The sequence below is a fragment of the Carcharodon carcharias genome (assembly GCF_017639515.1).
Source record: "Carcharodon carcharias isolate sCarCar2 chromosome 29 unlocalized genomic scaffold, sCarCar2.pri SUPER_29_unloc_12, whole genome shotgun sequence".
Taxonomy (NCBI): Eukaryota; Metazoa; Chordata; class Chondrichthyes; order Lamniformes; family Lamnidae; genus Carcharodon; species Carcharodon carcharias.
The window spans coordinates 228,380-243,160 of record NW_024470657.1 but is presented as its reverse complement, the minus strand read 5'-3'; the positions used below and the strand labels follow the sequence as shown (position 1 = coordinate 243,160).

Here is a 14,781-nt window from a genome sequence, read left to right as displayed (position 1 = left end):
GGAGTTGGGGAGGGTCTGCGTGTTTTTTGAGGAGTTGGGGAGGGTCTGCGTGTTTTTTGAGGAGTTGGGGAGGGTCTGCGTGTTTTTTTGAGGAGTTGGGGAGGGTCTGCGTGTTTTTTGAGGAGTTGGGGAGGGTCTGCGTGTTTTTTGAGGAGTTGGGGAGGGTCTGCGTGTTTTTTGAGGAGTTGGGGAGGGTCTGCGTGTTTTTTGAGGAGTTGGGGAGGGTCTGCGTGTTTTTTGAGGAGTTGGGGAGGGTCTGCGTGTTTTTTTGAGGAGTTGGGGAGGGTCTGCGTGTTTTTTGAGGAGTTGGGGAGGGTCTGCGTGTTTTTTGAGGAGTTGGGGAGGGTCCTGCGTGTTTTTTGAGGAGTTGGGAGGGTCTGCGTGTTTTTTGAGGAGTTGGGGAGGGTCTGCGTGTTTTTTTTGAGGAGTTGGGGAGGGTCTGCGTGTTTTTTGAGGAGTTGGGGAGGGTCTGCGTGTTTTTTTGAGGAGTTGGGGAGGGTCTGCGTGTTTTTTGAGGAGTTGGGGAGGGTCTGCGTGTTTTTTGAGGAGTTGGGGAGGGTCTGCGTGTTTTTTGAGGAGTTGGGGAGGGTCTGCGTGTTTTTTGAGGAGTTGGGGAGGGTCTGCGTGTTTTTGAGGAGTTGGGGAGGGTCTGCGTGTTTTTTGAGGAGTTGGGGAGGGTCTGCGTGTTTTTTGAGGAGTTGGGGAGGGTCTGCGTGTTTTTTGAGGAGTTGGGGAGGGTCTGCGTGTTTTTTGAGGAGTTGGGGAGGGTCTGCGTGTTTTTTGAGGAGTTGGGGAGGGTCTGCGTGTTTTTTGAGGAGTTGGGGAGGGTCTGCGTGTTTTTTGAGGAGTTGGGGAGGGTCTGCGTGTTTTTTGAGGAGTTGGGGAGGGTCTGCGTGTTTTTTGAGGAGTTGGGGAGGGTCTGCGTGTTTTTTGAGGAGTTGGGGAGGGTCTGCGTGTTTTTTGAGGAGTTGGGGAGGGTCTGCGTGTTTTTTGAGGAGTTGGGGAGGGTCTGCGTGTTTTTTGAGGAGTGGGGAGGGTCTGCGTGTTTTTTGAGGAGTTGGGGAGGGTCTGAGGTTTTTTGAGGAGTTGGGGAGGGTCTGCGTGTTTTTTGAGGAGTTGGGGAGGGTCTGCGTGTTTTTTGAGGAGTTGGGGAGGGTCTGCGTGTTTTTTGAGGAGTTGGGGAGGGTCTGCGTGTTTTTTGAGGAGTTGGGGAGGGTCTGCGTGTTTTTTGAGGAGTTGGGGAGGGTCTGAGTGTTTTTTGAGGAGTTGGGGAGGGTCTGAGTGTTTTTTTGAGGAGTTGGGGAGGGTCTGAGTGTTTTTTGAGGAGTTGGGGAGGGTCTGAGTGTTTTTGAGGAGTTGGGGAGGGTCTGAGTGTTTTTTGAGGAGTTGGGGAGGGTCTGAGTGTTTTTTGAGGAGTTGGGGAGGGTCTGAGGGTTTTTTGAGGAGTTGGGAGGGTCTGAGTGTTTTTTGAGGAGTTGGGGAGGGTCTGAGGGTTTTTTGAGAGTTGGGGAGGGTCTGAGTGTTTTTTGAGGAGTTGGGGAGGGTCTGAGTGTTTTTTGAGGAGTTGGGGAGGGTCTGAGTGTTTTTTGAGGAGTTGGGGAGGGTCTGAGTGTTTTTTGAGGAGTTGGGGAGGGTCTGAGTGTTTTTTGAGGAGTTGGGGAGGGTCCTGAGTGTTTTTTTGAGGAGTTGGGGAGGGTCTGAGTGTTTTTTGAGGAGTTGGGGAGGGTCTGAGTGTTTTTTGAGGAGTTGGGGAGGGTCTGAGTGTTTTTTTGAGGATTGGGGAGGGTCTGAGTGTTTTTTTGAGGAGTTGGGGAGGGTCTGAGGGTTTTTTGAGGAGTTGGGGAGGGTCCTGAGGGTTTTTTTGAGGAGTTGGGGAGGGTTCTGAGGGTTTTTTGAGGAGTTGGGGAGGGGTCTGAGGGTTTTTGAGGAGTTGGGGAGGGTCTGAGGGTTTTTTGAGGAGTTGGGAGGGTCTGAGGGTTTTTTGAGGAGTTGGGAGGGTCTGAGGGTTTTTTGAGGAGTTGGGGAGGGTCTGAGGGTTTTTTGAGGATGTGGGGAGGGTCTGAGGTTTTATTGAGGAGTTGGGGAGGTCTGAGGGTTTTTTTGAGGAGTTGGGGAGGGTCTGAGGGTTTTTTTGAGGAGTTGGGAGGGTCTGAGGGTTTTTTGAGGAGTTGGGGAGGGTCTGAGGGTTTTTTGAGGAGTTGGGGAGGGTCTGAGGGTTTTTTGAGGAGTTGGGGAGGGTCTGAGGGTTTTTTGAGGAAGTTGGGGAGGGTCTGAGGGTTTTTTGAGGAGTTGGGGAGGGTCTGAGGGTTTTTTGAGGAGTTGGGGAGGGTCTGAGGGTTTTTTGAGGAGTTGGGGAGGGTCTGAGGGTTTTTTGAGGAGTTGGGGAGGGTCTGAGGGTTTTTTGAGGAGTTGGGGAGGGTCTGAGGGTTTTTTGAGGAGTTGGGGAGGGTCTGAGGGTTTTTTGAGGAGTTGGGGAGGGTCTGAGGGTTTTTTGAGGAGTTGGGGAGGGTCTGAGGGTTTTTTGAGGAGTTGGGGAGGGTCTGAGGGTTTTTGAGGAGTTGGGGAGGGTCTGAGGGTTTTTTGAGGAGTTGGGGAGGGTCTGAGGGTTTTTTGAGGAGTTGGGGAGGGTCTGAGGGTTTTTTGAGGAGTTGGGGAGGGTCTGAGGGTTTTTTGAGGAGTTGGGGAGGGTCTGAGGGTTTTTTTGAGGAGTTGGGGAGGGTCTGAGGGTTTTTTGAGGAGTTGGGGAGGGTCTGAGGGTTTTTTGAGGAGTTGGGGAGGGTCTGAGGGTTTTTTTGAGGAGTTGGGGAGGGTCTGAGGGTTTTTTGAGGAGTTGGGAGGGTCTGAGGGTTTTTGAGGAGGTTGGGGAGGTCTGAGGGTTTTTTGAGGAGTGGGGAGGGTCTGAGTGTTTTTTGAGGAGTTGGGGAGGGTCTGAGGGTTTTTTGAGGAGTTGGGGAGGGTCTGAGTGTTTTTGAGGAGTTGGGGAGGGTCTGAGTGTTTTTTGAGGAGTTGGGGAGGGTCTGAGGGTTTTTTGAGGAGTGGGGAGGGTCCTGAGTGTTTTTTGAGGAGTTGGGGAGGGTCTGAGTGTTTTTGAGGAGTTGGGGAGGGTCTGAGTGTTTTTTGAGGAGGTTGGGGAGGGTCTGAGTGTTTTTGAGGAGGTTGGGGAGGGTCTGAGGTTTTTTGAGGAGTTGGGGAGGGTCTGAGTGTTTTTTGAGGAGTTGGGGAGGGTCTGAGTGTTTTTGAGGAGTTGGGGAGGGTCTGAGGGTTTTTTGAGGAGTTGGGAGGGTCTGAGGGTTTTTTGAGGAGTTGGGGAGGGTCTGAGTGTTTTTGAGGAGTTGGGGAGGGTCTGAGTGTTTTTTTGAGGAGTTGGGGAGGGTCTGAGTGTTTTTTGAGAGTTGGGGAGGGTCTGAGTATTTGAGGAGTTGGGGGGTCTGAGTGTTTTTGAGGAGTTGGGGAGGGTCTGAGTGTTTTTGAGGAGTTGGGGAGGGTTCTGAGTGTTTTTTGAGGAGTTGGGGAGGGTCTGAGTGGTTTTTTGAGGAGTTGGGAGGGTTCGAGTGTTTTTGGGAGTTGGGGAGGGTCTGAGTGTTTTTTGAGGAGTTGGGAGGGTCTGAGGTTTTTTGAGGAGTTGGGGAGGGTCTGAGTGTTTTTTGAGGACGTGGGAGGGTCTGAGTGTTGTTTTGAGAGGGGCGGGGAGGGTCTGAGTGTTTTTTGAGGGGGTCGGGGAGGGTCTGAGTGTTTTTTGAGGGAGGGGGAGGGTCTGAGTGTTTTTTTGAGGGGGCGGGAGGGGCTGAGGGTTTTTTGAGGGGGCGGGGAGGGTCTGAGGGTTTTTTGAGGGGGCGGGGAGGGTCTGAGGGTTTTTTGAGGGGCGGGGAGGGTCTGAGGGTTTTTTGAGGGGGCGGGGAGGGTCTGAGGGTTTTTTGAGGGGGCGGGGAGGGTCTGAGGGTTTTTTGCGGGGGCGGGGAGGGTCTGAGGGTTTTTTGAGGGGGCGGGGAGGGTCTGAGGGTTTTTTGAGGGGGCGGGGAGGGTCTGAGGGTTTTTTGAGGGGGCGGGGAGGGTCTGAGGGTTTTTTTGAGGGGGCGGGGAGGGTCCTGAGGGTTTTTTTGAGGGGCGGGGAGGGGTCTGAGGGTTTTTTGAGGGGGCGGGGAGGGTCTGAGGGTTTTTTGAGGGGGCGGGGAGGGTCTGAGGGTTTTTTGAGGGGGCGGGGGAGGGTCTGAGGGTTTTTTGAGGGGGCGGGAGGGTCTGAGGGTTTTTTGAGGGGGCGGGGAGTGTCTGAGGGTTTTTTGAGGGGGCGGGGAGGGTCTGAGGGGTTTTTTGAGGGGGCGGGGAGGGTCTGAGGGTTTTTTGAGGGGGGGGAGGGTCTGAGGGTTTTTTGAGGGGGCGGGGAGGGTCTGAGGGTTTTTTGAGGGGCGGGGAGGGTCTGAGGGTTTTTTGAGGGGGCGGGGAGGGTCTGAGGGTTTTTTGAGGGGGCGGGGAGGGTCTGAGGGTTTTTTGAGGGGGCGGGGAGGGTCTGAGGGTTTTTTGAGGGGGCGGGGAGGGTCTGAGGGTTTTTTGAGGGGGCGGGGAGGGTCTGAGGGTTTTTTGAGGGGGCGGGGAGGGTCTGAGGGTTTTTTTGAGGGGGCGGGGAGGGTCTGAGGGTTTTTTGAGGGGGCGGGGAGGGTCTGAGGGTTTTTTGAGGGGGCGGGGAGGGTCTGAGGGTTTTTTGAGGGGGCGGGGAGGGTCTGAGGGTTTTTTGAGGGGGCGGGGAGGGTCTGAGGGTTTTTTTGAGGGGGCGGGGAGGGTCTGAGGTTTTTTGAGGGGGCGGGGAGGGTCTGAGGGTTTTTTGAGGGGGGGGGGAGGGTCTGAGGTTTTTTTGTGGGGGGGGGGAGGGTCTGAGGGTTTTTTGAGGGGGCGGGGAGGGTCTGAGGGTTTTTTGAGGGGGCGGGGAGGGTCTGAGGGTTTTTTGAGGGGGCGGGGAGGGTCTGAGGGTTTTTTGAGGGGGCGGGGAGGGTCTGAGGGTTTTTTGAGGGGGCGGGGAGGGTCTGAGGGTTTTTTGAGGGGGCGGGGAGGGGTCTGAGGGTTTTTTGAGGGGGCGGGGAGGGTCTGAGGGTTTTTTGAGGGGGCGGGGAGGGTCTGAGGGTTTTTTGAGGGGGGCGGGAGGGTCTGAGGGTTTTTTGAGGGGGCGGGGAGGGTCTGAGGGTTTTTTGAGGGGGCGGGGAGGGTCTGAGGGTTTTTTGAGGGGGCGGGGAGGGTCTGAGGGTTTTTTTGAGGGGGCGGGGAGGGTCTGAGGGTTTTTTGAGGGGCGGGGAGGGTCTGAGGGTTTTTTTGAGGAGTTGGGGAGGGGTCTGAGTGCTTTTTTGAGGAGTTGGGGAGGGTCTGAGTGCTTTTTTGAGGAGTTGGGGAGGGTCTGAGTGCTTTTTTGAGGAGTTGGGAGGGTCTGAGTGCTTTTTTGAGGAGTTGGGGAGGGTCTGAGTGCTTTTTTGAGGAGTTGGGGAGGGTCTGAGTGCTTTTTTGAGGAGTTGGGGAGGGTCTGAGTGCTTTTTTGAGGTGTTGGGGAGGGTCTGAGTGCTTTTTGAGGAGTTGGGGAGGGTCTGAGTGCTTTTTTGAGGAGTTGGGAGGGTCTGAGTGCTTTTTTGAGGAGTTGGGGAGGGTCTGAGTGCTTTTTGAGGAGTTGGGGAGGGTCTGAGTGCTTTTTTGAGGAGTTGGGGAGGGTCTGAGTGCTTTTTTGAGGAGTTGGGGAGGGTCTGAGTGCTTTTTTGAGGAGTTGGGGAGGGTCTGAGTGCTTTTTTGAGGAGTTGGGGTGGGGTTCTGAGTGCTTTTTGAGGAGTTGGGGAGGGTCTGAGTGCTTTTTTGAGGAGGTTGGGGAGGTCTGGTGCTTTTTTGAGGAGTTGGGGAGGGTTCTGAGTGCTTTTTTGAGGAGTTGGGAGGGTCTGAGTGCTTTTTGAGGAGTTGCGGGGAGGGTCTGAGTGGCTTTTTTGAGGAGTTGGGGAGGGTCATGAGTGCTTTTTTGAGGAGTTGGGGAGGGGTTCTGAGTGCTTTTTTGAGGAGTTGGGGAGGGTCTGAGTGGCTTTTTTGAGGAGTTGGGGAGGGTCTCGAGTGCTTTTTTGAGGAGTTGGGGAGGGTCCTGAGTGCTTTTTGAGGAGTTGGGGAGGGTCTGAGTGCTTTTTTGAGGAGTTGGGGAGGGGTCTTGAGTGCTTTTTTGAGGAGTTGGGGAGGGTCTGAGTGCTTTTTGAGGAGTTGGGGAGGGTCTGAGTGCTTTTTTTTTGAGGAGTTGGGGAGGGTCTGAGTGGTTTTTTGAGGGGGCGGGAGGGTCTGAGGGTTTTTTGAGGGGCGGGGAGGGTCTGAGGGTTTTTTGAGGGGGCGGGGAGGGTCTGAGGGTTTTTTGAGGGGGCGGGGAGGGTCTGAGGGTTTTTTTTGAGGGGGCGGGGAGGGTCTGAGGGTTTTTTGAGGGGGCGGGGAGGGTCTGAGGGTTTTTTTGAGGGGGCGGGGAGGGTCTGAGGGTTTTTTGAGGGGCCGGGGAGGGTCTGAGGGTTTTTTTGAGGGGGGCGGGGAGGGTCTGAGGGTTTTTTGAGGGGGCGGGGAGGGTCTGAGGGTTTTTTGAGGGGGCGGGGAGGGTCTGAGGGTTTTTTGACGGGGGCGGGGAGGGTCTGAGGGTTTTTTGAGGGGGCGGGGAGGGTCTGAGGGTTTTTTGAGGGGGCGGGGAGGGTCTGAGGGTTTTTTGAGGGGGCGGGGAGGGTCTGAGGGTTTTTTTGAGGGGGCGGGGAGGGGTCTGAGGGTTTTTTGAGGGGGCGGGGAGGGTCTGAGGGTTTTTTTGAGGGGGGCGGGGAGGGTCTGAGGGTTTTTTGAGGGGGCGGGGAGGGTCTGAGGGTTTTTGAGGGGGGCGGGGAGGGTCTGAGGGTTTTTTTGAGGGGCGGGGAGGGTCTGAGGGGTTTTTTGAGGGGGGCGGGGAGGGTCTGAGGGTTTTTTGAGGGGGCGGGGAGGGTCTGAGGGTTTTTTGATGGGGGCGGGGAGGGTCTGAGGGTTTTTGAGGGGGCGGGGAGGGTCTGAGGGTTTTTTTGAGGGGGCGGGGAGGGTCTGAGGTTTTTTTGAGGGGGCGGGAGGGTCTGAGGGTTTTTTGAGGGGGCGGGGAGGGTCTGAGGGTTTTTTGAGGGGGCGGGGAGGGTCTGAGGGTTTTTTGAGGGGGCGGGGAGGGTCTGAGGGTTTTTTGAGGGGGCGGGGAGGGTCTGAGGGTTTTTTGAGGGGGGCGGGGAGGGTCTGAGGGTTTTTTTGAGGGGGCGGGGAGGGTCTGAGGGTTTTTTGAGGGGGCGGGGAGGGTCTGAGTGCTTTTTGAGGGGGCTGGGGAGGGTCTGAGGGCTTTTTTGAGGAGGTGGGGAGGGTCTGAGGTTTTTTGAGGGGGCGGGGAGGGTCTGAGTGTTTTTTGAGGGGGCGGGGAGGGTCTGAGTGTTTTTTGAGGGGGCGGGGAGGGTCTGAGTGTTTTTTGAGGGGGCGGGGAGGGTCTGAGGGTTTTTTGAGGGGGCGGGGAGGGTCTGAGGGTTTTTTGAGGGGCGGGGAGGGTCTGAGGGTTTTTTGAGGGGGCGGGGAGGGTCTGAGGGTTTTTTGAGGGGGCGGGGAGGGTCTGAGTGTTTTTTGAGGGGGCGGGGAGGGGTCTGAGTGTTTTTTGAGGGGGCGGGGAGGGTCTGAGTGTTTTTTTGAGGGGGCGGGGAGGGTCTGAGTGTTTTTTGAGGGGGCGGGGAGGGTCTGAGTGTTTTTTGAGGGGGCGGGGAGGGTCTGAGTGTTTTTTGAGGGGGCGGGGAGGGTCTGAGTGTTTTTTGAGGGGGCGGGGAGGGTCTGAGTGTTTTTTGAGGGGGCGGGGAGGGTCTGAGTGTTTTTTGAGGGGGCGGGGAGGGTCTGAGTGTTTTTTGAGGGGGCGGGGAGGGTCTGAGTGTTTTTTGAGGGGGCGGGGAGGGTCTGAGTGTTTTTTGAGGGGGCGGGGAGGGTCTGAGTGTTTTTTGAGGGGGCGGGGAGGGTCTGAGTGTTTTTTGAGGGGGCGGGGAGGGTCTGAGTGTTTTTTTGAGGGGGCGGGGAGGGTCTGAGTGTTTTTTTGAGGGGGCGGGGAGGGTCTGAGTGTTTTTTTGAGGGGGCGGGGAGGGTCTGAGTGTTTTTTGAGGAGGGCGGGGAGGGTCTGAGTGTTTTTTGAGGGGGCGGGGAGGGTCTGAGTGTTTTATGAGGGGGCGGGGAGGGTCTGAGTGTTTTATGAGGGGGCGGGGAGGGTCTGAGTGTTTTATGAGGGGGCGGGGAGGGTCTGAGTGTTTTTTGAGGGGGCGGGGAGGGTCTGAGTGTTTTATGAGGGGGCGGGGGAGGGTCTGAGTGTTTTATGAGGGGGCGGGGAGGGTCTGAGTGTTTTATGAGGGGGCGGGGAGGGTCTGAGTGTTTTATGAGGGGGCGGGGAGGGTCTGAGTGTTTTATGAGGGGGCGGGGAGGGTCTGAGTGTTTTATGAGGGGGCGGGGAGGGTCTGAGTGTTTTATGAGGGGGCGGGGAGTGTATAAGGTGTTTTATGAGGGGGCGGGGAGCCTCTGAGTGTTTTATGAGGGGGCGGGGAGGGTCTGAGTGCTTTTTGAGGAGTTGGGGAGGGTCTGAGTGCTTTTTGAGGAGTTGGGGAGGGTCTGAGTGCTTTTTGAGGAGTTGGGGAGGGTCTGAGTGCTTTTTTGAGGAGTTGGGGAGGGTCTGAGTGCTTTTTGAGGAGTTGGGGAGGGTCTGAGTGCTTTTTGAGGAGTTGGGGAGGGTCTGAGTGCTTTTTGAGGAGTTGGGGAGGGTCTGAGTGCTTTTTGAGGAGTTGGGGAGGGTCTGAGTGCTTTTTGAGGAGTTGGGGAGGGTCTGAGTGCTTTTTGAGGGGTTGGGGAGGGTCTGAGTGCTTTTTGAGGAGTTGGGGAGGGTCTGAGTGCTTTTTGAGGAGTTGGGGAGGGTCTGAGTGCTTTTTGAGGAGTTGGGGAGGGTCTGAGTGCTTTTTGAGGAGTTGGGGAGGGTCTGAGTGCTTTTTGAGGAGTTGGGGAGGGTCTGAGTGCTTTTTGAGGAGTTGGGGAGGGTCTGAGTGCTTTTTGAGGAGTTGGGGAGGGTCTGAGTGCTTTTTGAGGAGTTGGGGAGGGTCTGAGTGTTTTTTGAGGAGTTGGGGAGGGTCTGAGTGTTTTTTTGAGGAGTTGGGGAGGGTCTGAGTGTTTTTTGAGGAGTTGGGGAGGGTCTGAGTGTTTTTTGAGGAGTTGGGGAGGGTCTGAGTGCTTTTTGAGGAGTTGGGGAGGGTCTGAGTGTTTTTTGAGGAGTTGGGGAGGGTCTGAGTGTTTTTTGAGGAGTTGGGGAGGGTCTGAGTGTTTTTTGAGGAGTGGGGAGGGTCTGAGTGTTTTTTGAGGGGTGGGGAGGGTCTGAGTGTTTTTTGAGGAGTGGGGGAGGGTCTGAGTGTTTTTTGAGGAGTGGGGAGGGTCTGAGTGTTTTTTGAGGGGGCGGGGAGGGTCTGAGTGTTTTTTGAGGGGGCGGGGAGGGTCTGAGTGTTTTTTGAGGGGGCGGGGAGGGTCTGAGTGTTTTTTGAGGGGGCGGGGAGGGTCTGAGTGTTTTTTGAGGGGGCGGGGAGGGTCTGAGTGTTTTTTGAGGGGGCGGGGAGGGTCTGAGTGTTTTTTGAGGGGGCGGGGAGGGTCTGAGTGTTTTTTGAGGGGGCGGGGAGGGTCTGAGTGTTTTTTGAGGGGGCGGGGAGGGTCTGAGTGTTTTTTGAGGGGGCGGGGAGGGTCTGAGTGTTTTTTGAGGGGGCGGGGAGGGTCTGAGTGTTTTTTGAGGGGGCGGGGAGGGTCTGAGTGTTTTTTGAGGGGGCGGGGAGGGTCTGAGTGTTTTTTGAGGGGGCGGGGAGGGTCTGAGTGTTTTTTTGAGGGGGCGGGGAGGGTCTGAGTGTTTTTTTGAGGGGGCGGGGAGGGTCTGAGTGTTTTTTGAGGAGTTGGGGAGGGTCTGAGTGTTTTATGAGGGGGCGGGGAGGGTCTGAGTGTTTTATGAGGGGGCGGGGAGGGTCTGAGTGTTTTATGAGGGGGCGGGGAGGGTCTGAGTGTTTTATGAGGGGGCGGGGAGGGTCTGAGTGTTTTATGAGGGGGCGGGGAGGGTCTGAGTGTTTTTTGAGGGGGCGGGGAGGGTCTGAGTGTTTTTTTGAGGGGGCGGGGAGGGTCTGAGTGTTTTTTGAGGGGGCGGGGAGGGTCTGAGTGTTTTTTGAGGGGGCGGGGAGGGTCTGAGTGTTTTTTGAGGGGGCGGGGAGGGTCTGAGTGTTTTTTGAGGGGGCGGGGAGGGTCTGAGTGTTTTTTGAGGGGGCGGGGAGGGTCTGAGTGTTTTATGAGGGGGCGGGGAGTGTCTGAGTGTTTTATGAGGGGGCGGGGAGGGTCTGAGTGTTTTATGAGGGGGCGGGGAGGGTCTGAGTGTTTTATGAGGGGGCGGGGAGGGTCTGAGTGTTTTTTGAGGGGGCGGGGAGGGTCTGAGTGTTTTATGAGGGGGCGGGGAGGGTCTGAGTGTTTTTTGAGGGGGCGGGGAGGGTCTGAGTGTTTTATGAGGGGGCGGGGAGGGTCTGAGTGTTTTATGAGGGGGCGGGGAGGGTCTGAGTGTTTTATGAGGGGGCGGGGAGGGTCTAGAGTGTTTTATGAGGGGGCGGGGAGGCCTCTGAGTGTTTTTTGAGGGGGCGGGGAGGGTCTGAGTGTTTTTTGAGGGGGCGGGGAGGGTCTGAGTGTTTTTTGAGGGGGTGGGGAGGGTCTAGAGTGTTTTATGAGGGGGCGGGGAGCGTCTGAGTGTTTTTTGAGGGGGTGGGGAGTGTCTGAGTGTTTTTTGAGGGGGCGGGGAGTGTATAAGGTGTTTTTTGAGGGGGTGGGGAGTGTATAAGGTGTTTTATGAGGGGGCGGGGAGCGTCTGAGTGTTTTTTGAGGGGGTGGGGAGTGTATAAGGTGTTTTATGAGGGGGCGGGGAGCGTCTGAGTGTTTTTTGAGGGGGTGGGGAGTGTATAAGGTGTTTTTTGAGGGGGCGGGGAGTGTATAAGGTGTTTTTTGAGGGGGCGGGGAGTGTATAAGTTGTTTTATGAGAGGTTGGGGAGTGTCTGAGTGTTTTATGAGGGGGCGGGGATCGTCTGAGTGTTTTATGAGGGGGCGGGGAGCCTCTGAGTGTTTTATGAGGGGGCGGGGAGCGTCTGAGTGTTTTATGAGGGGGCGGGGAGCGTCTGAGTGTTTTATGAGGGGGCGGGGAGCGTCTGAGTGTTTTTTGAGGGGGTGGGGAGTGTATACGGTGTTTTTTGAGGGGGCGGGGAGTGTATAAGGTGTTTTTTGAGGGGGCGGGGAGTGTATAAGGTGTTTTATGAGGGGGCGGGGAGTGTATAAGGTGTTTTTTGAGGGGGCGGGGAGTGTATAAGGTGTTTTTTGAGGGGGCGGGGAGTGTATAAGGTGTTTTATGAGGGGGCGGGGAGTGTATAAGGTGTTTTATGAGGGGGCGGGGAGCCTCTGAGTGTTTTATGAGGGGGCGGGGAGGGCCTGAGTGGTTTGAGGGGTGGGGATTTTTGAGGGTACAGGGTGCCTTCAGGGGCTTTGGGAGTGGGGAAGGTACCAGGCGCCTGGTTGGGGAGGGTTTTGGACAGTTTGAGGGTGGGTTGGAGGGTAGGAGCGTGCGGACACCCTGTGGAGATTGAATCTGGGACCCTCGCTGCTGGGGGGATGGGGGGTGGTCTTTCTGCCTGCTCCCCTCACTGATTTGTGTCACTGGCTATCTTTTTTCTGCTGTTTAGGTTTCTCTGCAGCGATCCAGGTGACAGTTCCGGACTCCATACGCTATGCCATTCTCTTCCAGCCCGTTGTTTTGAAGTGTAACTATGACACGAGTGCCACGCAACCTCCTACTGTCATCTGGAAGTACAAGTCCTTCTGCCGGGATCGGGTGCTGGACGCTTTTAACCCCAGCAGCGCAGACAATCAGATCAATGACCAAATGCAACAAATTGACCCAAACTATAATCCGTATGTGAACTGTCCGGATAACTCTCGCACTGTACGCATTGTAGCGTCCAAACAGGGCAAAGCAGTGACACTGGACAACTATTACCAGGGTCGGAAGATAACCATCATCAATGGTAAGCAGCTCTGTTCAGAACACAAGGATAGAAACAGGAGGGGGATAGGGAAGGCACAGGGGAGGAGTGGGAAGAGGGGTCCTAATCCCCCATTCAATACGATAGTGGCTGATCTTCTACCCAACTCCACTTTCCCTCCCTATCTCTTTGTGCCCAAAAATCCACCGGCCTGTCTCGAAAATACTCAGTGATGGAGCATCCACCGCTCTCTCGGGGAGAGAATTCAAAAGATTCACCACCCTCCGAGTGAAGACATTTCTCCTCGTCTTGGTCCAAAACAGCCGACCCCTCATCCTGGGACAGCCCCTCCCCCTGGTTAGTGCTGGACTCTCCATCTGGGGAAGAAAGAGCCACTCAACATCAACCCCTGTCAAAACCCTCAAAACCTCACCTGATTCAGTGAGACCAGCTCTCTCTCTCTTCAGAGAGAATTGGCACATCCAATTCAACCTCTTCTCGAAGGACAATTCACTTATTCCAACCCTTCTAAGGTTCCTTTCTTTGTGAAGGAGACGGGGATTGTGCACAGTACTCAAACTTTGTCCCCAGCAAAGCCCTGTGCAACTGTGACCAGTTAACTGGACAGAGTGTCGACATCTGTGGGCTCGATTGAAGCTAATGTTTGTGGGTGGACGAACCTGAACATGGAGCACAGAATGATCCCATGCACCACTCCCTAGCATGTTAAGACTGACATAGATCCCGTGCACAACTCCCTAGCATGTTAAGACCAACATAGATCCCGTGCACCGCTCCCTAGCATGTTAAGACTGACATAGATCCCGTGCACAACTCCCTAGCATGTTAAGACCGACATAGATCCCATGCACCACTTCCTAGCATGTTAAGACTGACATGGATCCTGTGCACTGCTCCCTAACATGTTGACACAGATCCCATGTACCGATCCCTAACATGTCAATAGAGACACAGATCCCATGTACCGCCCCCTAACATGTTGACAGACACAGATCCCGTGCACTGTTCCCTCACGTGATAACACAGATATAGAATTGCCTGAAGTGTTAGCAAAGAGAGACCTTGCGATTGGTTTGTTGTTGACCTTGACTTCTAAACTATAAGACAGTATGGTGATGAGCCTGTGGACAGGAGCAGTGCTACACTAACCTAGTTCCATCGAGACGGTGATTCTCTGTTACCTGCTGTCTGGCTGTGGTGGTAAATTTGGGAGATGAGCCTGAGTTGCATTGCAAAAGTAGAGGCAGGCACCAAGGTTTGTATTTCCTCGCTTGTTTGATTAATGTTCCTGTCTTACTCAGATGCTGATCTCAGTATTGAACAGACAGCCTGGGGAGACAGTGGTGTTTATTACTGCACTGTCACCGCATTCCAGGATCTCTCGGGTAACAATGAGGGCTACGTAGAGCTGATTGTCCTGGGTAAGTGACTCTCACTGCGGTACGGGTCCCACACACACTGACTCTCACTGGGGTACAAGTCCCACACACACTGACTCTCACTGGGGTACAAGTCCCACACACACTGACTCTCACTGGGGTTCGTGTCCCACACACTCTGACTCTCACTGGGGTACAGGTCCCACACACACTGACTCTCACTGGGGTACGGATCCCACACACATTGACTCTCACTGGGGTACGGGTCCCACTCACACTGACTCTCACTGGGGTAGGGATCCCACGCACACACTGACTCTCACTGGGGTACGTGTCCCACACTCACCGACTCTCACTGGGGTACGGGTCCCACACACACCGACTCTCACTGGGGTACGGGTCCCACACACACTGACTCTCACTGGGGTACGGGTCCCACACACACCGACTCTCACTGGGGTACGGGTCCCACACACACCGACTCTCACTGGGGTACGGGTCCCACTCACACTGACTCTCACTGGGGTACGGGTCCCACTCACACTGACTCTCACTGGGGTACGGGTCCCACTCACACTGACTCTCACTGGGGTACGGGTCCCACACACACACTGACTCTCACTGGGGTACGGGTCCCACACACACACTGACTCTCACTGGGGTACGGGTCCCACACACTCTGACTCTCACTGGGGTACGGGTCCCACACACTCTGACTCTCACTGGGGTACGGGTACCACACACGCTGACTCTCACTGGGGTACGGGTACCACACACGCTGACTCTCACTGGGGTACGGGTACCACACACGCTGACTCTCACTGGGGTACGGGTACCACACACGCTGACTCTCACTGGGGTACGGGTACCACACACGCTGACTCTCACTGGGGTACGGGTACCACACACACACTGACTCTCACTGGGGTACGGGTCCCACACACGCTGACTCTCATTGGGGTACGGGTCCCACACACACTGACTCTCACTGGGGTATGGGTCCCACACACTGACTCTCACTGGGGTACGGGTCCCACACACTGACTCTCACTGGGGTACGGGTCCCACACACTGACTCTCACTGGGGTACGGGTCCCACACACACTGACTCTCACTGGGGTACGGGTCCCACACACACCGACTCTCACTGGGGTACGGGTCCCACACACACTCTGACTCTCACTGGGGTACGGGTCCCACACACACACTGACTCTCACTGGGGTACGGGTCCCACACACACTGACTCTCACTGGGGTACGGGTCCCACACACACTGAATCTCACTGGGGTACGTGTCCCACACACACTGACTCTCACTGGGGTACGGGTCCCTCACACACTGACTC

The 14,781-nt window shown here is 55.9% G+C and overlaps 1 protein-coding gene across 3 annotated transcripts in view; it reads left to right on the top strand.

Moving 5' to 3' along the window:
* lsr (lipolysis stimulated lipoprotein receptor) overlaps positions 1–14,781 on the top strand; it is a 200,819-nt gene that overhangs the window by 30,742 nt on the left and 155,296 nt on the right. For all 3 annotated transcript variants that reach the window (XM_041181127.1, XM_041181126.1, XM_041181125.1), the window contains exons 2-3: positions 11,736–12,077; positions 13,358–13,477. In XM_041181127.1, the coding sequence (XP_041037061.1) occupies positions 11,736–12,077; positions 13,358–13,477 (462 nt within the window). The remainder of the gene's footprint in view (positions 1–11,735; positions 12,078–13,357; positions 13,478–14,781) is intronic.